General features: G+C 37.1%; 1 protein-coding gene across 3 annotated transcripts in view; it reads right to left on the reverse strand.

The window, feature by feature from the left end:
* Positions 1-23,917, reverse strand: part of LOC148829506 (periphilin-1-like) — a 96,131-nt gene that overhangs the window by 63,848 nt on the left and 8,366 nt on the right. For all 3 annotated transcript variants that reach the window (XM_088923234.1, XM_088923236.1, XM_088923235.1), the window contains exons 3-5: positions 23,082-23,161; positions 19,376-19,582; positions 7,123-7,184 (exon numbers count right to left, since the gene is read on the reverse strand). In XM_088923234.1, coding sequence (XP_088779360.1) covers positions 7,123-7,184; positions 19,376-19,582; positions 23,082-23,161 — 349 coding nt within the window. The remainder of the gene's footprint in view (positions 1-7,122; positions 7,185-19,375; positions 19,583-23,081; positions 23,162-23,917) is intronic.

The raw sequence follows: 23,917 nt of genomic DNA on the forward strand, positions 1-23,917 counted from the left end.
ATCATATATTTACAAAGGCAAGAAGGACAGTAAAATATTCTTGATAGTTTAGCTGCTTGTATTGATATAATTGAATTTTTATTTCCTTGACTCTCACCACCCAGAAATGTTTATAATTCACAGGTCCTCCATGGTGTTATTTTCCATCCAATGTAAGTCACAGGATGTACAATTTCCTTCATCCTGGTGAGGTTAATGGTTCACAGACATTTCACAACACTTAATACTAAAGGATATATTTCCTTTTACTCAACAGAATATTTTGAAAAGACCTTTTATACTTTTTTCATTTTATCCTTCATCTCTATTTTGCTTAAGTTACACCATGTAAGTTAAAAACACATCATAGCAGACCTTTTCTTCTGGTTTGCCATTACTAATCAAAATAAATACTTCTATGAATAGACCTCTATTTTCCAGAAATCTGCAACTTCACTTTACACAGGTTATGGTTCACTGTATCTCAGTCTTGTTTTGTCTGTATGGACAGTTCAAGAAAATAACCGTCTCCTTGAACATTAATTTGTTCTATATTCAAAACCGCCCACTGGGTTACACTGCTTAATGGACAGCATGTAAAAAAAAAGATCCTTTGGAGTTGTAAAGACCTAAAGGGAATTCATGACTCACCCTTATGTGTATGGAGACATACACAACAGAATAATCAATGGATCTGTTTCTGTACATTCTTCAAAGCTTCTACTGACAGGGCTCTGTCAAGTCCAGATATACATGTAAAATGTCATATATTGTTATAGTGAACTATGGATATAGCTCAAGAAAAAATAAGACAATTTGCACAAATGATGGAAAATCATTTTGAAGACTTTTACGAAAGTGTCCCGTTTCATGGTTTGCAGTGCACGAATAAAGCATTAAAAGAAAACAAAGTGAGCATACTAAGGCTAATATTAACGAGTATGTACAAAATACTGTATTTAAAACCCACACTAATGAAGTCTATAAACATTCTCCAAAATGCAGACCACACTTATTTTTTTATCTCAACAGCAGGGAATGACATGAGTCACAAACTCTAAGTACAGAGATCTAAACTATCTGAACTATTCTACTTTAGGTTCTTAATGAATTCACAACTTTGTCATACAGCATCTGTAGAAGAAATAAGGGAAGAAATTAACTGCCACCATGTTTTTGAATCCATTGCTACATTTCATTAAAGTAATGAAAAAGATCATAGATATCCGTAAAAGTGTATTCTCTTTACATTAACTAGGTACACATGATGCTTGGCAGCAGCATCATCAGCATTCACCTTATGGCTTGATCTAATTAAATCTCAGAAGCTAAGCAAGTCTGGGCCTAGACAGTACTGGGATGAGAGACCTCCAAGGAAGTCCAGTTTTCTGCCATAAGTGGAGTCTGTGGAACAGTAGGTGAAGCATTTTTCTCTGTACCAGAATTTCCAAAACTCGGTCTCATACAGTACAAACACTACTGTAGGAGATGCTCTTCAAGTTCTTACTACTTGATAATCAAATATCCTATGACCAAAAAGTCCAGGTTTTTCCAAAAGAGTTGTTAAACCCAGTGTCCTGGCAAAAGACAACTCTATGTAACTTCCTAAAGTTCCCCGTAATTAAACTGGTTTAACACTTTTCAGCCTGAACTGTTTGTATAGTGAGGCTCCTGGATGAAGTGGATTCCATTCTATGTATTAATCCAGTAGAAGCAATGGGAAGAAAAGTGATATACACAGTTTTATGAAAAAGCATTCGGCCCCTTTCAGATGTGCTGAATTTTTGCATATTTTCACTACTGAATGTTACAAAAGCTTCATGTGGGTCCTAGACATATATAAAGGGAGTCTAAATGAACAAATAACACCAAAGTCTGGTGATAGATTCATTTATTTGATATAGTCATCCAACATCCAATGTTCCTGTGTGAAAATATTAACACCACCTTAGTTCAATCAATTCAATTAAATGGGTTACTGGGACAAGCTATGTGAATACTTTATTACACTATTAGTGCCGATCTGGGCCAGCCCTGCTCTTTATAAAACTTACAAACATTGGCTCTCATCATCACAGTGAGGTTCCCTACACAGAATCTAGAAACATGTCCTTCTCAAAGGATATTCCTGAAGACCTCCTTAATGATGCCTAACAGTGTGCAAAAAGGTTGTAAACCATTTATAAAATTCAGGGGCATCACAAATCCACAGTCAGAGACACCATTATTTATGTATAGGTATTTGCATATATTTGATGTTTTCTTGAAAGATGGTAATAATTTTTTTTTAGTGCAGAGAAAATCTTTTAGTTTTTACAATAATCTGATCAGTTTATAACACTAAATAAAGTGAATACATTTATATAATTTACTGCCAAAACATTATGAAAAGTTGTAAAGGGAGAAAGTTCCCCGCACATTACTCTGGCTAAATTAGCTACTGATCTGAACATCTGAACAAATACAGTCTTGTGTACCAGCTACACAAACACCGATGTTGTGCCAGCCTCACATCATCTGTAAATCCATTACAGGCAGAATCCAACGACACCTATAAAAAGCAATCTAGGTCCACTTTTGCCAAGTGCCAAACTCAATAGAATAACACTGGACAATAAAGTACTGCATCAGGAATCGTTAAAGCTGAAAACAACCTGCAGTTCATTTAACCAACTCAGAGAAGATGGAACTCTAAGTTCATGTCTGCAGAGAGACTTCTGCACATACTGAGAGGATAAGGAGACAGAGCAATCAGGAATATTGTGGACAGTATTCAAAATGAGCATCATGAGCATTTCTATGCAAAAAAAAAAGATGATAATGCTGCGTGTATAAACTTTCCTTTACTGGCTAAATCAAGCAGAGATGGCCTCCCTGACCTCTGAGAAATATGTTTAATTTGTATATAAATAAGGAAAGAAGTAGAAAATAATTTCTCTTCCTTATCATGTGTTCAGTTTGATAAAGCTATAATGTGATTACAGTCTGATTTAATTTTAAATTTGTGTTGAGAAGTAAATGTAACCATAGGTGTATGTAAAATAATGCAACTGAAATACAGAAACGGTGTGAAATGGAGTAAGAGCAGAATTCCGTGGGTAGAATATAAACAGTTATGTTTTACTTCTAATGCATAAGTACTGTTATAAGATGATACATCCATACTTTTTTAGAAGGAAATGTCCTTATTTATGGATTTTGCAATGGTAGTTTTACAGTTTAATACTTTTTAATACTAGTTTTCATTCCTGACTATAGTGGATATGTTATATGGCATCACAATATGCTCCTGGGCCCCTAATACAGTATGTAACAGCATTATCTGATATTTGTACCGATACTTATAAAGAAGTTATAAGGCAAATTTACTGCCCAAATACAATTGTACAATTGATACAAAAAAAGCTAATTCAAGATGAATTGTGTTAAATTAATGTAGATATAGTATAACAAACCTGTTTAAGTGACAAACATCTAAAGGGTTTTCTTTCTGATTCACCCTAGATTTCTATTCAGGTTTCTGAAGCTTGGAGACCAATTAGTATTAGGAATGCACATTTTTAACAAGCACTGTATAAAAGAGATTGCCAAAAATGATCTAGACTAAGTTAGGAACATGGTAAAAGATATTCACATGCATGATTCATGTTACTCCATCAGACATAAGTGTGTTCAAAAGTCATGCATAATCAAAAAACTTGTGATTCACATTTTTAAAATGTTTGATGTGATGCAGTATTTTATGGATTAGTTCTTCAAAAAGTTACAAAAATGATTTTCTTTGGTCTTCAAAACTTATGAAATTGCAAAAGTGAAGCACGCCCAAAATTCTAAATCAAAGCTTAAAAAAGCGTGCAAGACAGTTTAAATCATAACATGTAATCTCCCACATTCCTAAATGTTGCCTGCTAGTGGTGTTATAAGCCAAGGAAAGACTGTAAGAAGCAAATAAAACATGCTTTTAATTTTACAACCAGACTATGTGTAGCCACAGACTACATACATTTTCCTGGATTCTTTCATTAAGCGTATTCCAGATCATTCCAGTTAAAAGATGCTGCTTTCAAAAAATATTAAAAGTACTTATTTTCTTGCTTCTACACAAACTTTTCCTTTTGAAGGCAGCCCTGTTTATTTTTCTGACAGTTTAAGCAATTAAAACAAATGTGCCAAGCAGCAATTTTCCAAACTTCGTTTATGAAAGAAAAATCCACAAATACAAGACTTGCTTGAAAACTATAATTCATTGCCAACCACTACATTGTTTTCCTTGGGTTACTGCCTTCTCCGTCTTTAAAAGAGGCTCTTGTCCAGTTCTGCCTGATGTCTGCCAAGTTCAAAAGGCAGAACATAGAAGACTCCCATTTTGAAGACCATTTTATACTAAAAAGCATTAAAAATGGAAATGATTTTCATTGCAAAATGTTTCATTGCAAAAATGCACATTTACAAATCAGTAAAACCTTTTCATGCACTTCATTTTTGAACAATCAATTTTCAATCACTTGGTTTGCAGACACACAAATGTAGGTGTAACTGTGGTGTTCATGTGTTACTACACCTGTGACCAATGGAAGCTGAAGAAAACGTGCACTAACCATGTAGTTCGAGTCGATACCTGCGTCAGCATGCATAGGTCACAAAAAAAAACAAGTAAAGGTTTACTCCATGCTGTAAAGAGAACGAAACGAAACACAACGTTCCAACTGTGGAGCCTTCTTCGGACCTCGCACCCAAAGAAGGCTCCACAGCGGAAACGCTGCATTTCCTTTCTTATCTTTTCAGCATGGAATAAACCTTTACATGCACTGACCAGGGCAGCCACAAGTGGCACAGACGAAAAGGGAAGAAGCCATTGGGAAGCTGAGGGTTTAACACTTTGGCGTCTGGTGACACCTGCAGTAGCAATATATTCAGGTGGGTTCAACTCATGAATGACAGTGGCCAGGGCGGCAAAATGTACACACCTCCATGGAAGTACATTCTTTTGAGGTATTTCTGGGATTGACATTGTTATGCATTACAGACTGCTACATAGACACCTAGACACCACACTGGCGAGACCAGCTCCCATACAGAGGAGTTGGAGATGGCTGCTCCAGAATAAAGTATCAGAGCCTACTACATACTTTGACTTGATGTTGAATAACTAGCATAGGTCAACATGTCATTCTTGGGCACAATGACATTCTAAACTCAAACAACTCAAACACAAATTGTTTTTGAGTTGTGATCAGTGAGAAATCACAGCTCAGTCTGTTCTGGCAGACAAAAGATAGACAGAGATGCAATGAGAGTGATCATTCACATTGGGTTTCACATGTAGACAAGGCAGAGATGCCATAATATGCGCTGCATTACAGTGTGAATGGATATCAGTTAATGATGGATTTTTGCCTGTGAAATGTTATAGAGCTAATGTTGTATTCCCAAACGCTGCATCTTACTTTATGTAGTGAGGAAAAGAATAATATGTAATTATTCTCTTATAACTACATTTAATGTGTGTGTTTTGGTATAGTGCATTTGTGTAATGGACACGTCACATTGACCTGTCAGACTTTCCTGGCCTGGCACAATGTGCCATTATGGCCTTGTTACCATTTTGACTCAACAGGACCTCCACAGAGCACCTCTGGGACATATTAGATCAGCATAGGCGCGCTAAGAACCCATGATCATGTACACTTTCTGAGCTACATGCAGAACATCAGGCTAAGCAGAACAGGATTTATTAGAGAGAAATAAAATCTGTGATAAAGTAAATGCCATATCAGGTACAAGCATTTCTAGGGCATTTGAGATTCTGAACTCGTTCTTTGAAAAAATGGACCTCATTGGAAATTGACTCCTTTTGATGTAAAAAAGGATTTAAAAATGAATGTGTCATAAGTGCCCCAGCATAATATGCAGTCCACTTGTCCTGCTCACAACACAGATCGATCTGTATTTTGACTCTAAACCGATTTACTGGACTTTAATGAGACTTAATGCATTTAAAAACAACTGGAAAATGTGATTTTACTGGTTAACTACAGGAAACTAAGAAAAAAAACTAAAACAAATGTACTGTTAATAAGTGTAGAAAGTTAACTGGTTAAATTCTAATTAAGGCTTCAACAATCAGACTTCTCTAAATATCTTTCTTAATTCAACAAAGTGATTTAAAATCAAGTGATTTCTAACTAATCTACCTGATCTGCTGTATTATTCAAATGGCAACTTTAATTTAGTAGCAGATAAAGTGGATCTCCTACATCTGAATCACTTTGAGTATGTGGGATGAAAAGCACTACGTTGAAATAAGAAATGTTCACAAAATAACCTACTTGGAAAATATTCTGACCTGAACTATCACTTAATTATTTTCCTTTTCTTAAGAGTAGCTTGAATGTTCTTTAAAGCATGTGTATACTAGAATAATATCAGAAAAGTAGAGCTACTGAAAAGAATGAACAGGAGAGTTTTAAAGAAGTGACAATCTTTCACTACACATTATAAGTGAGTTTTAAGTGTTAAAAATTCAGTTTTCTACAATTAAAGTTTGCTAAACTAAAAACCTATAGTTACACCTAAATACGAATTCATAAAATTTTCCTGCAGGCAACAAAGCTTAAATGCTAAAAAAGCTTACAAATGAAACCTTACTGGATATTTCTGACAAAAGCATCTGCTTACAGTGTATGATGTAGAGTCACTGTTCAGGGTACTAAATTATCATCATCAAAACTGAGAAAAGCACAGTTACAGTCAGCAGGGCAATATCAGTGAGTGTTGTCTATCCCAGCGTTGGCATCTGAGCCATGCGGCTCTCGTTCCAAAGAGAAAAAAGCAGCAACTGTCATGACAGCATGTGTTTTCAGGGATGCTACGTGCCTATATATCTTTAAAGATGAAACAAGAGGATGCCAATCTGGGTTTCAAAAGGTTTGTGTGGAATAACGACAAGCACTAAAACAATCAATACAAACAAGAAACACAACCACTATCACGTATCCATGTCTTGCAAAATGCTTACTTTCTCTACAACGCCAACAGCTCAACCATATTCAGAAGCGGTCAACTCATACAAGAATAAAACATATTTGGATCAATAAAAGTTATTTCAGAAGTCAGCATTTGGGCTGAATAAGACAATTTTACCTGAATTCTATCATTCTTGACCCATGGTAGTCTTCTATCGGCCTTCGGTAGTCCGGATCTTCCTACAGGGATTAACAAAACATTCCTTTCAGTATTAATAATCTCAAAACTGAAGAAATTACTAACTTTGGGTAACAGAATTAAACATTTCACATACTTTATGATCAGCTTTATATTCAGTCAGCATACTGTGCAAACTATAGACAAATATTTTCTATACCATGTGAATCCCTGAGATTTTCCCGTTACTTTTTCTCACCATTATTTTCTATGTCTTAAAACAGTGCTACATCAAACAGGTCAAAAAAGCTTCTGAAAAGAATTTCAAAGGTGATTGTCAAGATGTGCACATCTTCACATCAAATCAAATCACAAATCAGTGTTAGACAAATCTAGAAAGTCTCGAGGTGAACCTTTATGAAATTTATAACATACATACATCCCCACTTCATTTCCTCTGTCTTATATTCCTTCAGGTTTTATTTTTGAAGCTGAACTATTAAGTAAAGGTCAAGTTTACTTTATTGTTCAAATTGTCATTTATTTTATTGCATCTTTAGCACATTTCCTTTGTTCCTTTGTTAATTATATCCAAGGAACCCGGTCCTTGTGTCTACACTCTGTTTTAATGTATAATGAAGTGTACAAATACCTGAGGGAGAAGGCAGTCAAGGTCTCCCCGGTGTTTTACATAACCTTATCATTCTAGCACCTAGCCTACATTTCAGAATGTAAATCTGAGTTTTCTCTCCTGCAGTGAAAAAGCAAGGTTTGCTCACATACCAAAGAGACAGTCTACAGATTTACACCACATCATTTTGCTGTTTTCCAAAAGGGTTTAAAATTTTCAGATTGCAAAGTAACATGCATCACTTCATAGTCACCTAAAGTCTGATAAAGGTACTAGTTAGTTCTTAAACATTCTTGATCTGAGGTCAAAAACAACTGTAAATCATCCCACTTCAATGAAGAGAAGCACCAAATCCACGTTAAGCAGTCACTGTGTAATGAAACACAGTTGAAATAATATTCGGAAATCAACAGCCACAAACACTGATATTCAGACCTTTATTCTCGATCTTGAAAATCCTGGAACTAAATTAACATACCTATCCTTACTGCTTTTGGAAATATTTTGTTGTACAGCAAAATTAAAAAATAAAAAGAATATGTCATAAAATTGAATATTTTTAAAAATGTAAAATGTTATATCCTAATAAACATTTAAGCAAGATACCAAGGGGTTCAGTCTTTTTGCTCGCTAACACAAAACATTACTAAGACATTTGCTGTGAAGAAATATAAAATAACTCTTCACCTTAAAGAAATTTAATTGAATTTCACTGAATATATCATACAAACAGCACCTCTGAAAAGCATTCACCTCTGGTGAACAGTTTCAAATAGTGGTGCATTATGATCAAATTTTTTAATGCACTGAAATTATTTTTCCTCTTGATTCACACAACATACACAACACTTTAAAGGGGAAAAATATCTGTGTAAACATGAAAAACAGTCTTTGCCACTGAAAAGAATTCCCAATGCTATCACCACCCTGCTTCAAGGTATAGTTGGTTTTACAAGGATGATGACCTGTGTTTAGTTTGCACTAGGCAATAGCAATTTGCATTCAGGCCAAATAGTTCCATTTTTGCCACATAGTCTCAGGGCCTTCAGGGCTTCCCACATGCCTTCTAGCCAACTCCAGGTGTACTATTAGCTTCTGTTTAGCCACACTCCCATAGAAGCAAAACCTGTGTAATGCTGCACAAATTGTTGTTTTGGACAAGTTCCGATCTTTGCCATGGGGCTCTAGTCCTGTCAGGGTGGTCAATGGGTTCTTGGTCACTTCTTTGGGAAGATGACCTGCTCTAAGAAGGGTGGTTCCAGGTTTTTACTATGTAGCACTGATGGATCGGATGGGGCTCCTGAGAAATTAGATATCTAACATCTTAGATATGTTTTTCCATTTGAGTTTGCAATATAACCAAGAAACTTTATATATGGTGTATATATATAGTTTACAAAGTCTTCTTGTGTGTTAAAGCGTAATCTTCATATCCTGGTCACCTTCTCAAACAGAATTCAACAGAACAATAAAAACATATTCAAAAAACAATATACAATACACTGCAAAAAAATAATAAACAGTCCAAAGTCTAAATGGCAAACAAGACACTAGTGCCATTTTGACTGTAGTATATTGTTTTTATAGTTTTCTAGATTGCAATGATTCATTGGGATTATATTTATCATTTTATAAATATACAAAGGCATATTTTTAAAAAATGTATATACAGATGAACATGAAGCACACATTTCGTGTTTCTGTGTTTACTGAGCTTCAACATTTTTACATCCATTTATGCAAGAGCAAATCCCAGAAGACCAGTAAAACATCTAGATGTGGGAGGCACAGCCTAGCCTTGGACAGACAAACTGTCTCTCTCTATTCCAGGAAGATTCCTGTACTGTGTATTAATTTAAACTGTTTTTGCATAACTCCTTTACACTAGCAGACTACTGAATAAGTTAAAACCTGTATACTATGCACCAGCAGAAATTTCCAAGTAGTATTAAGCATTCAATTTTGATCTCTTCCAAACTAAATTACACTGCAGTATATAAGAAAAATAATACTGTAATGAGATGTCTCTGGATGGTGAGACGACGAGACTTCAAAATGGTCACTGACACCAAAGTAATCCCGTACAACAGCATCGCCCCACAACATCGGTTGGATGCCAAAGTCCACCTAGTCCAAACCCCGGCGCGACCAACCACCAAGACTGAACGCATCAAATGGTGGAAATTACCAGAACATCGAGCTGTCGTGAAGGCGACACTAGGACCATTGGTGCCCAATCCAAGATCAACAGTCGGCGAAGACTGGAACGACCTGGCTGAACGCGTCAAGACATGCGCTGCAACCACCCTGGGAACCACAAAACCAAACCGGCGCTTTATCGACAAACAGACCTGGTGGTGGAACGGCGATGTGCAGCAGGCAACCAAGGCAAAAAAGGACGCCTACAAGACCTGGCGGCAGACAAAATGCCCAGAAGATCTTGTACAATACCGCGCACTGAAATCCACCGCAAAGCGAACCGTGGCGACTGCAAAGGCGGCGCACTACCAGGACCTTTATGATCAACTGGACACGCCTGGTGGGGCAAACAAGATCTACCAACTCGCCCGCGCACGCGACCACGCCACACAAGACCTAGGACACGTTATCAACATCAAAGATGAAAATGGACAGATGCTGCAGAAGCCAAAAGACATCCTCTGGCGCTGGAAGGACTACTTCGAGAAAATATGCAACGAGGAATTTCCGCATCCTCCACTACCAGCAGCTGATACCATCTCCGGCCCAGTACCCACCATCACAATCGCAGAAGTAACCACCGCCATCAACAAGATGAAAAGTGGCAAAGCAACTGGCCCAGACGACATCCCAGCCGAAGTATGGAAGCTCCTTGGAACACAAGGAGCCGCATGGCTCGCGGACCTCTTCAATAAGATCACTGAGGAAAAGGCACCCCCGGAAACGTGGCAAACCAGCATCACAGTGCCAATTTGCAAAGGCAAAGGCGACGTTAATGACTGCTCCAATTACAGGCCGATCCGGCTGCTGTGCCATACAATGAAGATTCGTGAGCGTGTGCTGGACGCACGACTAAGAACCATCGTCGATATCTCGCAAAAACCAATGCGGCTTTGTGAAAAACTGTGCGTGTCCATACACGCAGCCCGCCTACAGATGGAAAAGCACCACGAGAAGAGGAAAACGATCCACATGGCATTTCTCGACCTGGAAAAGGCATTCGACAGGGTACCGCACGATCTCATCTGGCTGGCGCTGCGACAGCACCACGTCCCCGAAGCCTATGTCAGCTGGACAAAGCTCCTGTACCAAAAGGCCACTAGCTCAGTACGTTGCGCAGCTGGAACCTCAGACACCTTCCCAATCAATGTTGGAGTCCACCAAGGCTCAGCCTTGTCTCCTCTGCTATTCATACTTTGCATGGATACAGTGACCAAAGATATCCAAACGAGGCATCCATGGACGATATTGTATACTGACGATGTTATGATAGCAAGTGAAACGCGACACGGCCTCGAACAACAAGTACAGGAGTGGAAGACATGCCTTGAACGATTCGGAATGAAATTGAACATCAAGAAGACGGAGTACCTGGAATGCGGTGATCAAACCGATGGCACAATCGCAGCTAGTGGGGTCCAACTGAACAAAGTGACACAGTTCAAGTACCTAGGCTCATGTGTCAACACCGACTGCACTACCCTCCAAGACGCCAAGATGCGAGTCAGTGCTGCTTGGATGAAATGGTGGCAGGTCACTGGAGTACTATGTGACAAGAAGATCCCTTTACATCTAAAATCCAAATTCTACCGCTCAGTGGTCAGAACAGTGGCCCTATACGGAACTGAATGCTGGCCAACGACAAAGAAACATGAACAGGCACTCCATACAATGGAAATGAAGATGCTTCGATGGACCCTCGGCTTGACAAGACTAGACCATGTCATGAATGAAGGGGTGCGAAAAACACTCAGAGTCGCCCCAATCACTGAGAAAATGAGGGAATCGCGCCTGCGATGGTATGGACACGTGCTCTGCAGCAATGACACATCAATGGCAAAGACCGCCCTCGAATTGAATGTGGAAGGCCGCCAGCCCCGTGGACGACCATTTACTCGGCTGAAAGACGACATGCGCCTCGTAAAAGTCACCCGCCGAGATGCCTCAGACCGTACGAAGTGGAAAAATCGGTGCAAACAAGCAGACCCCACATAAGTGGGAAAATGCAAAGAAGAAGAATACTGTAATGAGATGGGGAGGGTATAAAGTTTACACTTCACATTTTATTGCACTATTCAATAGTGTCTGCAGGTGAACTACAGCAGGTAAACACAGATGATCAAAGGGGGTTTCTGGTTTACTTTGTTTACTTAACTTAATGGTAAATCATTAGAGTATTCAACAGAACGAAGTATAAAATACAGAGAGAAGAAGGAACACCATCACCCTCCACTTCATCTAAGTTTGTGCCATGCAAGAGGAAATTATTCTTGATCTTGGAGACCCGATTCTGGCTAAGTAACCTGAAACTTATTCTAGAGACCTTGGTGTCCTAATTATTAAAGAAAATGTTTATTTCCTTTACTGTGAAATCCTTACACTCAAAATGTTTTCTCCTAGTAGGTGAGGCATTTTTAGAATAGGGGGATCGATTCCCATTCATTTTTAGGGGATTTAGTCCTGAGTCATTCTTTTATTTAGGGTTAGCACTCTGGGTTTCTGCATCTGTAGAACACATGCCTCTGAGACACACTGTATGTACGAGTATGTGATGTATACTGTGAAATAATCTGTGTTGTTGAGTGGTGCTATTTTATTAATATTTGTTTACTTTTCCAAGGTTTTTGCTCCAATACTGTGCTAAAAACATGTCTACCTATATGTTTTCTTTTGCTGAAAAGTCTGTATTACAATACTGATGCGAAGATGAACAAAGATTTACCAAACCAAAATGAAAGTACAGTTTGCCAAAATAGAGTCAATTGCTACACTCTGTAAGGGGATCAGCATCAACTGTCAGTTCAGTTCTGAATCACAATTACTGAACAAAAAAATCAATTACGTATAAGTCAATTAAATATTTTACAGGTTTCATAAACTAAGGATTACCAACTACAACCCAACAGACTAAAACTAATAATCACTTGTCCTAAGTTAATTATTACAGAGGTTAACAAGATGTCCCTCAGATTCCTGTTTTCACATCTGGTAAAATACGTATTTTAGATTTTATTATACATTTACGTGTACTGTCTTCTGTGCTATTATAAGGTATATTTTAACTGTAATTGTAATTATTGTAAATTGAAATTATTTCTCTAGACTCTACTGTTTTCATTATATATATGAGAATTACTGTAAACAGAACAAGAATATGTAAAGGAACAAGTAATAGGTTTATTCCATGCTGAAAAAAAGAAGAAAGAGAACACAACAGCTACAACGGCAACTGAAACATACAAAGCCAAGCTACTAGAAGCAGCACTAGCGGCTTTTCAAGGACTTGGATAAGCAATTGTTAATGTAAGCAATGCACTAGCAGAACACTGCATGTTTGCCCCCTAGTGGAATATAGAACATGTATATATATATATTAAAAAAACAGTAATTCTAGATTAGATTTTTACTAGAAATTTGGGAAACAAAAAGAACCAATGGAGGTTAATTACACTTTTATTAGCAAAAAGAATTGAGAAATAAAGAACATTTTCACTATGGAATCTTGTCACACCAACTATTCTTTTGCAATTTGTGGTGTACTTTGAATTTGCCCTGATAATTGATTCAATTAAAATATAACAAAAACTTTTCTCTAAGCAGCATCTCCATCAACTGCTAAAAGTGTCTTAATTCTGGATAGTATAAGGATTGCAGCTCAATGTACGTACATCCAGTCATCCGGATTAGTGCTACACATTGGTGGTGGTAGAGGAGACTTGTACCATTACCCGTAAAGCACTTTGAGTGGAGAACATTATTATTGTTCATTATTATTATTATTATTATTATTATAATTAATAGTAATACATTGCTAGAGCAGTACCTGCATATTCACATGCTTGAGAGAAATGTTGCAGAGATATAACAATAGCAGTACTAAAGAGGAAGAAGAAAGAGTACCCCCAAACAAATGGAGATCGGTAAAAATACCTGTTCACAGAGGTCTGTTGATCCCAATGCGGAAAAAAATCCAGAATTTCTTTTTAGGGTCTCTCTATTTGTTTGCAAATTTAACTCCTCTCCCCCGGATCTCCATTCATTTGGACACTCTTTCTCACCTGTTCTATGGCGATTCTCCCTTCCACGGCCCTTTGTTCGCCTGTAATTTATATAGACATACATTCCTCTTTCTCTCAGCCTAACACCTGAAGGCTTAACAGCTGTAATGTTGTTTTTTTTAGATGTTCTACTTTTCATCATGAAATTAACCTTTACTTGTACCTATCCACAAACTCAATCACTTTATCTGATGCTACTCCTCAACCCATTATCAGAAAGCCCCCTCTTCCTTGTAAGGGCTGCAGTAACCCAGACCCTGGGTTACTGCAGCCCTTATTAAAACACACTGAATAGCAGCCTTGCCTTCCGCCCTATACTTCTGGCATAAGTATAGGGCGGAAGGCAGGGCTGCTATTCAGTGTGTTTTAATTATAAAAAAAAACATTAAAAAAGTTATTATACAAATCAATAGGATTAAAAGTTAGAAGAATACATAATTCCAAGCATTGCAAATAGAGTCTAGAGTTTCTAAAAAAATAATCTAACCAGATTCATAAGTATACAAATTGTACAAAGACATTCCACTAATTCTAAAGGCCTGAGAAACAGATAACAGAGCAACAGCAGAACGTAAGGCATTATAAAGAGAGACTTTTAAATATGTTTAAAATATAACAAAAAATAATATATTTCAAAATATTGTATGGTTGTCTTCACAACTCCAAAAAATATAAAATCCAAATAATGTCTTAGCATGAACACTAGGGGGCATCAAAGGAAAATTTGAAAAAAAATCCAGTAACATTTTACTGTATAGATACTATAAACTATAAAATGGATCTCTCTCTCTCCCTTTAGTTTTCATTTGTAACTATATATTTCCTGAGAGAGGAAGAAAATTACATCAATTTCGGCATTATGATACACACACAACATAGTGTATGAAAGTATGACAGCAAGGCTGGACAGTGGTGGATGAGCTGACCATACACATTAGTGTAGAAAACCTAAAATCACTTAAATAAAATTGTAGAATTCCTGTGACTATACAGTGGACAACAGAAAGCTGAAAGTAAACAACAGATTTTAATGAAAATTTCCACAGTGTGGCACTTGGAATCACTGAAATTTAATACACACCTATGAAAAACATCATAATGAAATTCTATGCTCTATAACTGCTTCTGTGGTCTACACACATGCGGTAATGTGCATCTTCCTTTATTCCCAAAACAGATCTCTCCAGAAAGCTATCAAACATTACTACAGTGCCATGATAAGGTGCTACAACAGGACAAATGAGCTTCCTGGTGTTTTCGTTTTGGCAACAAAGAGTGCAGTTGCAAACTTAAAGATACATATATTTTTAATTTAGAAAACATGTAAAATACAATAAACACCTTGCCTCCAACAATACAATACCTGCATTGTCTTTATTTTTAGTTTGAGAATTATGGACAAAAACACACCTGAAATGTATTTAGCTTCTCACAGTAAATCTTGCTGAAGCACCCTGACATACCTGTATTGACAAGAGTAAACGGAACAGAACAGACCAAATAATGTCTCATTAAAACTTCAAAGGTTCTGAAGGAAAAATAATTTTGCCAAAGCTAAAGTTTCTAGTTTAAAGTTGCGAGTTTCTAAAGAGCAAAGAACACAAACATCATATTTTCACAAACTATAAAAGATATTGCAAGCACTTCTTCTGAATTAATTGTAAGATCATCAAAACCGCTTGTGAATTAGTGAACTTGCATTAATAGAATTACCACAGGTCTATAGTCAAGATGCTCTTCTACTTAAAGAACAAAACAGAAACATGAAGAATACCATCAGAATTTCACAGTTTACTCAGTTGTTAGTATGAGTAAGAATCAGAAAATAACATCTCACTATGCCACTTTTAGTTTTCAAACTCACAATGAGAATACATTTTTTACTGGTTATAACAAAGTTCTTATAACACAGAACTGTTAAAATAAGAATGTTGAAAATAATAACAAAATGCTTGAATTTGCAGACTGAGGAAAATATTAGGGGCTGCATCAAGTGCTTCCAGACTGTGTTTTGACAAAAAGGTACAAGACATTCACCCTGTATGTCATGCTAACTTGCTACATTTCTCCTATTAGGAAGCGCAGAAAAACCTATTTCCAAAAAAATATTTATAGCCTGAACATGAGACACCACTGCATTAATTTGCAATATTTTACAAGTCTTACTTTGTGAGTTATACTATTATTTATAAAGAAGAAAAATCCAAAGTAAACTAAAAGAAATGCAAAATGCTGATTTTAAGAACACAAATTAAAATCATTTTAAGCTTTAGAAGTACAAAAGTAGGGCAGCACTGTGGAACAGTGGTTAACATTGCTGCCCCACAGTGCTGGGGCCCTGGGTTCAATTCCAGACTAGGAGTGTCATTGGCGTGGAGTTTGTATGTTCGCCCTGTGTCCACATGGGTTTTCACCAGGTGCTACAGCTTCTTCCCACAGTCCAAAAACAGACTGGTAGGCTACCTGGCGTCTGGGAAAACTGGCCCTGTCGTGAGTGTGTATGCGTGTCTGTGCATCTGCCCTGCGATGGTTTGCTATCCTTCCAGGGTGCATCTTGCTGTGCTTGCTGTGACAAACCCTGATCTGAATGAAGGGGTTAGAAATTAGGTGGATGGATATACAAAAGTATACAGTATATTCTAGCTTTCATTATTCATGATTCCAGAATAATTCCTTGCATGTCAAATTCAATCATGAGAATAGACTGCATATTAATTCTTATGTGGAATTAATACATTAATACAAATCTAAAGCTAACATAGCAAGAGTTTCAGGGGTCTTTTATAAAACCTTAAAACCATTACTTTCTGTGTTACCTTTCTATTGTTTTTTGTTGTTGTTTTTTTACATATAAAAATATTTTGTCTTAAAACAAAAGAACTAGAACAAACTTGCCAGAGTGATCTCAAATCATTTTATTGCCCAGCCCTACCTTCTAGTAAAACTGTCTTCATTTGCATGCTATGCTAATACACTACAAGTATCTGTATACTAATTTTCTTTTTTGACATTCAGTTCTCATAGTGTAAACATGTCAGATAAGATGATAAACATTGTCTCAAGTTTACAAATAAACAGCAATTATTTTAGTAATGTCAAACTTAAGAGGGGTGAATGAAAAGTAAAGTTTCAATTGTCATGTTCAAAGTCTCTTCTGGGAATAGCAGCTATTTTGTCCAGTAGTGGTCCTGCACAAACACAATGTTTTATGTTGACCAACTGCAATTTGAAGTATCTATATATTTTTGCCAAGTTCATGTAAAAGACAAAGTTCATACTCTAGCATTCAGCAAATATTTAAAGTTTGACTATCTGTAGATCAGCAGACAGATTCCGTAAATTTAGGAACACAGCATAACAAGTCCTACTTTATCACTGGGAAAGAATTCTTAATAAACTTAATAGGATTATTTCATTTTTTCGGTGGTCATTCCAGGATAGAAATACTTTTGGCAATTAAATGGTGGATGTTCTTTTAATAAAAACACTGTTGAAGACATGCTCAGCTTAATAACACTTTTCAGTGGGATATAGAATACAAGCACGTTTTCTTACGCTGTAAAACATTTGAACATGAATATCTCTGTACTAGGAATATAATCCCAATTTATGCACAAAAGAATTAAAAGCTAAACTACAGCTGGCATTTCACCTGCAATCCTCTGTCATTCATTTGATACTGAAATGACCAAGGAAACTGTTCACTTATCCACACAGAATGTGTGGTCTTGGTCATTGAAATGAAAGCTAACATTTTCTATAAAGCTTCCATTACACTCAGATGTACTCCTTAACCATCACCTACCAAACCAGCCTCAACGGCTGTCTTGTTTTGTTTGATAACTGAAAAGCGTTTCAGGTGAAAGAAATTATGCAGTGCACCAACCCCAATTCTGAGCTTTCAAAAGCTGCTCTGCTGCAGATGTGACACTAAAAGTAAAAAGATTGTACATTGTTCATGAATAGACTCCTCCTGAAAGAATGCAATCAACCAAGATAAATAAAAGCTTCTTGTGCTTCATTAAAATAGCCTGGATAATGAGGAGATGGATGAGTTCCTAAAAGTACTTGGATTAAACAGAGTCCTAATTTTGTGAATAAGGAAAACTTTTTGCTCTGCTCTTTTCTTCAGTTTAGCATTATGTTTATTCAAATCAGCACCCAAAAGTCTATCAAGAATACCTTTGTTACGCATAATACAAAACTGTATTTTATAGTATGTAAAGAAGCTTCTGAAAGGAAGTATTATATGCCTAGAAAGTGTGTAATGAAGAAAGGGAACAATGTGGCTAGAGCTAACAAAGCTGAGACATCAATAAACATTTTTAATGAGCACAAATAATAAGATTTTATCATCTAACTTTCCTGAGCTTGGTGCAACTGATTTTCTTCTGCTTTACAGTTGCTGCCCATCAGTTTTCAAAACCATCTACAAGTTATTGTAATAGAGTAAATTCAAGGTAAAAAAGCATATAAAACAAAAAAATAAATTAGATATCAAACTTTTAACAAAACTGCACAGCCATGTTAATGAAGTTGATATAATGGCTTCTTTTAATTAATACAAGATCTCCCAGTATTGACCAGTACTGACAGATCTCTCTGGTAGTCTATTAATTGTCACCCTATTTAAGCATTCAGCCCTTATCTGTACTGTTTTCTATCCATTAACCATTAACCACTCTCAGTCTAAACGCACATTACCATAGATTAATACTGCCATCAATATAAAAATAATCTTTTGTTTGTACCTTTATTAAAAGCCTTCTGAAAATTCAGTCATATATCATCACATACACTCTTTACCCATTATCATCACTTCACCACCTACCTTTTCTAAGTCTATGGTGACTATCCTGTAGATTCCTACGAGTATAAATGCTGTTTTAGTTCAGTTTTTATCTCCATAACCTTATATGTAACAGAAGAAAGACTTATGGTCTATAATTACTTGGATTGAGTTTGTTATCCTTTCTGTGGATGAATGCTACATTAGAAGTTTTCCAGGCAAGAGGTATAACCCCTTACTAGAGTGCCTGTTGAAACCGTTTTGCAAGTGGTCTATAAATAACATCCCTCATTTCCCTCAGTAAAAATTGTATATTACCATGACGTCCTTGAGATGTTTATCTTACGTCCTTATAGTAACACTTCTTCCCCACCTATTCCAAAACTATTTAATATAGCATTTTGTCTTTCCATCAGTTTCTTCCCCGCCAAACTGAATGAACACTAGAAGCATTGTCTTGCATCACCTGTTAATGTCATTTTCTGTCACTAAGGATCATAGATCCGAAACCGAGTTCGACAGTTGTATAAACAGCAGCCTCTTTGTGTAACACTATTAGTGCAAGGAGATACATACCCTGCGTAACAGAGGTCCATTTCTACGTTCATTTCCAAAGTTGATGCTGTCAGCATAATAGTTTCTTGGCACTTCAGCATGATAATTTCGGGGGCCTTCATCATGATAAATCCGAGGATCTGCGTAATCAAATTCTCGACTGAAGCCTTCAACCGGTCTTTCAAAAAAGGTCTTCCTCGGAGCAAAGTTTACCCCTTGATATGGTCCCTACAACAAATAAAGAACAGAACCTTATACCACATATAGAGTCAGGCATGCAAATACAATGACATTTGAGGTCAAATGCCAATGGAATACACACACCCTGCTCTAATATAAACAAAAACATTGTAACAGTGAAACACAAGACAAATCATTTGTATATTGGTAGAAGGGTGGTGCTATGCTTTTATAAGATTTGCATTTTAAAGTGACTTTGTTTAGAGAGGCTCCAGCGTTCATGGAACTGGTCATTTATGCTAGTGACTACCACAATAAAAGCATAATCAATGAGTTCTATAATGGAAGAAGTCCAGAATAACACACAAAACATTTATAAATAATAACAGATGTAACTTTAGTAATTCTCACAAACTTTTTTTTTAAATTTGCATAGTGTAAGTTAGCACTTCTAAAAAGCAGAGACATAATTATCTGTTCCTAGAGGAGTTATAATGGTTGAGCAATCGCTTACCTTAAATAAAAATCTGAGATACTGCGCAGGAAAGCTTAAATCACAAATTTCAGTTTACTCAAAATTCAGGGTAGTTTTACCCACAACAGTAAAACCAGAATTTGCTAGGTTTAAGGCGGAATGAACATTTTCTTAATTGAAAAATAATGACGTTCTCTTCTCTATATAATTTTCTTTTATTTCCCTGTGTCAGGCTTAGAAGACATTTCTTCGTACTGTGGAGCATCAGCACTCGAGCAAGAACTATATGTCTTCAGTTTTGTATGCTCTTTGCTGCCTGAACAACAGACCATGCTGCTGTGCTAGAAGCTTTTCATTCTGATCTCTTGTTTCTATTTGCTGCATGCATCACTCCCTCAGGAAAACCGCTTTACAGGATCACCAGCTGTAGCACACTTGGCTGTCCTTGAATTTCTGCTCATGTCATTCAAGATCAGATGCATTAACCAAAGAATAGCACGGATGACTGAGTAATACAGCCCATCGCAAATAATGGAAACCTTAATCATAGCAAGCATAATTATGCAGCACCTCTGCTGTGAAAATGATAGCGCTGCTGGCAGACTAAATTAATTGGTATTATTGTAGTGCTCAGACTGTACAGTGGAAGCTGACTGGATAAACGGGGACTCATAGGAAAGCATCAGTGATGGTCAGATACTAAGAGATGCACTCACAGAAAATACATAAGGTAAAGTGCTCAATCATTTTACCGTTTTTTCCTCTTAGACATTTATCACCTAAAAAAACAGCCCCACAGCATTATTTCAAAAACTATTTTGTAATGGGAAATAACTGTGGGAAGAATTATTTGATTATAGAAAAACCCTTTGATGTGTGACATTTGAATGGTGGAGCACATTATTCAAAAATAAATGGAACTGTTTTGCATTATGTTGTTGGGAGATACTGTTTAGCATTACAGACAACCACCACTAGAGATGGAAGTTTTTGTTTCTCCAAAACCATGAGATGTTCAGTCTTCAATTTTATAATTTCACCAAGATGGATTGGATGATTTTGATTCAAGACATTTAAATGTCCAATAAGGAATTCCATGTCTCTTGAAACAAAGCGATGTACAAATTAAACAATGAGTTATTAAGATACAAGGAATGCGAAAAAGTAAGTGAACCTCAATTACAGCCCCACCATACAAAAAAATCATTAATGTTGTGAGTTGGGTTATCACCATACAGGTGCGTGGAAACAAGTCAGGATAAGATCAAAGGAAATCACAGAGGATGTCAGAAAAGAGTTACATGATGCCCATCAGTCCAGAAAGGTTACAAAAACATTTCTAAGAATTTGGGGCACTCCAAGAAAAGAACAGAAGGGAAGTTACAAAGAATCCCAGAGCAACAGCCAAGGAACTGCAGGCTACCCCTGCCTTGCCTAATGCGACTGTTTATTACTCAATTATAACAAAATGATTGAACAAGACCTCCATTCTTAAAAGAATAGCAAGGACAACATCACATCTCTCCAAAAAGAATATTACTGCCCCTCTGTTGTTAGCCAGAACACACAGATGATCTTTCTCTGCACAAACAAGTCAAAGGTAGAATTCTTCGGCCTTAATGAGAAACATTATACTTGGCAAAAAAATAAACACTGCTTTCAAACAGAAGAAACCACAACATCCCAGCTGTCAAGCATGGGGGTGGGAGTGTGACGGATTGGGGCTGCTTTGCTGCCTCAGGACATGATCGGCTTTGCCATCATTGACACAACCATGAATTCTGGATTGCATCAGACGATTCTAGAGGAGAATGTCATGGCCATTTGGGAGGATGTTGACACCCAGCAATGGTTGAGGGGGGCAGTCTCAAGAAAGAAAATTGCCCCTGGGCCAGCAGTGGAGGCAAATAAAGAAATGCTGAGACATCAAAATATGAAACCAATATTGCTCTCAACTATTAAGAGTCCATCCATAACTGCTTACTCAATTCAGGGTCGCGGTGGAACTGGAGCCTATCAAGGCAAGCAATGGACACAAGACAGGATGGAACATCAGTCAATCGCAGGGTACACACAGTCATGCACACACTTACACTTGGGCCAGCTTTCCCAGAAGCCAACTAATCTGACAGTATGTCTTTAGACTGTGTGAGAAAATGAGAGCTTCCAGAAGAGACTCACACGAACATAAGGTAGACATACAAACAACACATAAGTACAGCATCAACCCAGGTCTAAACCAGAACCCAAGACCAAAGTGCTGCAAGGCAGCACTGCTAACCACTATGCCACATGGATATAGTTTAATATAAATGTCTGATGTAATATATATATATAAATGTAATGTCATATACAAATGATACCCTTACATAATATTATTAAGGCTATATTTCTGTGTAATTGTAATCACACTGTCAAACATAAAAATTGTATATATTTCAGCATGGGAAAGAACATTGATTTTCATTTATAATATATGAACAGATCAGCTGGGTATCTGCATCAGCATGCGTAGGCTGCAAAGGAACAAGTAATAGGTTTATTCCATGCTGAGAAAAATAAGAAAGAAAGGCCGTGGAGCCTTCTTCAGGTGTGAGAGAGACAGGGCAGTAGGCAAAGGTAATGTAGCGGGAGAACAAAGGTTGGGAGAGAGGAGGAGCGAGAGGCAGGAGCAGGGGACAGAAAGAGAGGCCAATCAAGAGGTGTGAAGTCAGGATAGGTGTAGAGAGGTGTGAAATTAAACCTCCAATGAATGGAGAAAACAGATATGAACAGATACCAGCAAGTTAAAATAACCCCCTTTGCCAAAAGCAATATTAAATCTGTTCAAATTAATAACAAAAAGACACGTTACTTGTTCTTTGAAGAACAGCATTTGTTCAGAAAGGTTGTAATTGTCTACAGTTTAATGGAACAAAGATTATAAACACTATGTGGCTTTCAGTCTTAACAGTAATGCAATAAACACACATATATGGGGTTTCACCTGTACTGCAGCAAAAGAAAAAACGTTAAATTGACCAACAAAAAACTAATGATAAAGGGGAATGCCAATCTGGAGAAAATACCCACCATTTTCCCATGTATATAACGGTCTCTTTGGGCTCTGTCATACTCGCTCCTCATGTCTCCTCTCTCTCTTCTGTATGCCACTACAAAAAAAAAGCATGGTAAGAAATCAGAGAGACCATTTAAAAATAATGATATACCAGCACAGGACATAAAATACAAACATTTTAAGCTGGTAAAACTGGCCAGCAGCTTCTGGGATCATGTCAGAGCTGCAAGGTTTTAAGAGACCTCCAAGACAATAGTTGAGCATTTTACCTCTCCCCGTGACCATTACACAGACCTTTTCATCTTTGTCCCTTTAAAAGACTAGAAAGATATCAGAAGCCAAAACTATCTCAAAGCTACATTTACATCTACCCTGGCGACCAAGGACACCATGACATCCTGCCAAGATTAAAGGGGAGGTCCAAGTATGATTGATGACAGCCCCAAGTCAAGATAATTTGACTTACTGCTCTTTCTGAGAGCTCATCCAAACATGACAAAATTTTAGCAGGGCAACACAAGACCTCATGCGACTTGTGTAACAGTGACTTTCTTGCAGGATGAGAATGTGACATTTATGTCAAGGATGACTTAAGCTCCACTGAACATATGTGGGATGACTGCGATCATATGAAGCATCTAAGAGATTTGAGACAGAATCCCACTAGAAAGCATTTGGAATCTGGAGCAAAGTATGCATTACAGATGTATGGCTTATACTGCTTCCAGCAGCAGCTTCACATGCTACTAGCCTGTGAATTTCACAGTGAATTGACCTATGACTAGTTTGTACACCTGCTACAAAACAGCTTGCAATTTTCATGATAATCATTGTGAAAACTGGAGTTTTT

The sequence above is a fragment of the Atractosteus spatula genome, chromosome 8, assembly GCF_055471065.1.
Source record: "Atractosteus spatula isolate fAtrSpa1 chromosome 8, fAtrSpa1.hap1, whole genome shotgun sequence".
In the NCBI taxonomy this organism is placed as follows: Eukaryota; Metazoa; Chordata; class Actinopteri; order Semionotiformes; family Lepisosteidae; genus Atractosteus; species Atractosteus spatula.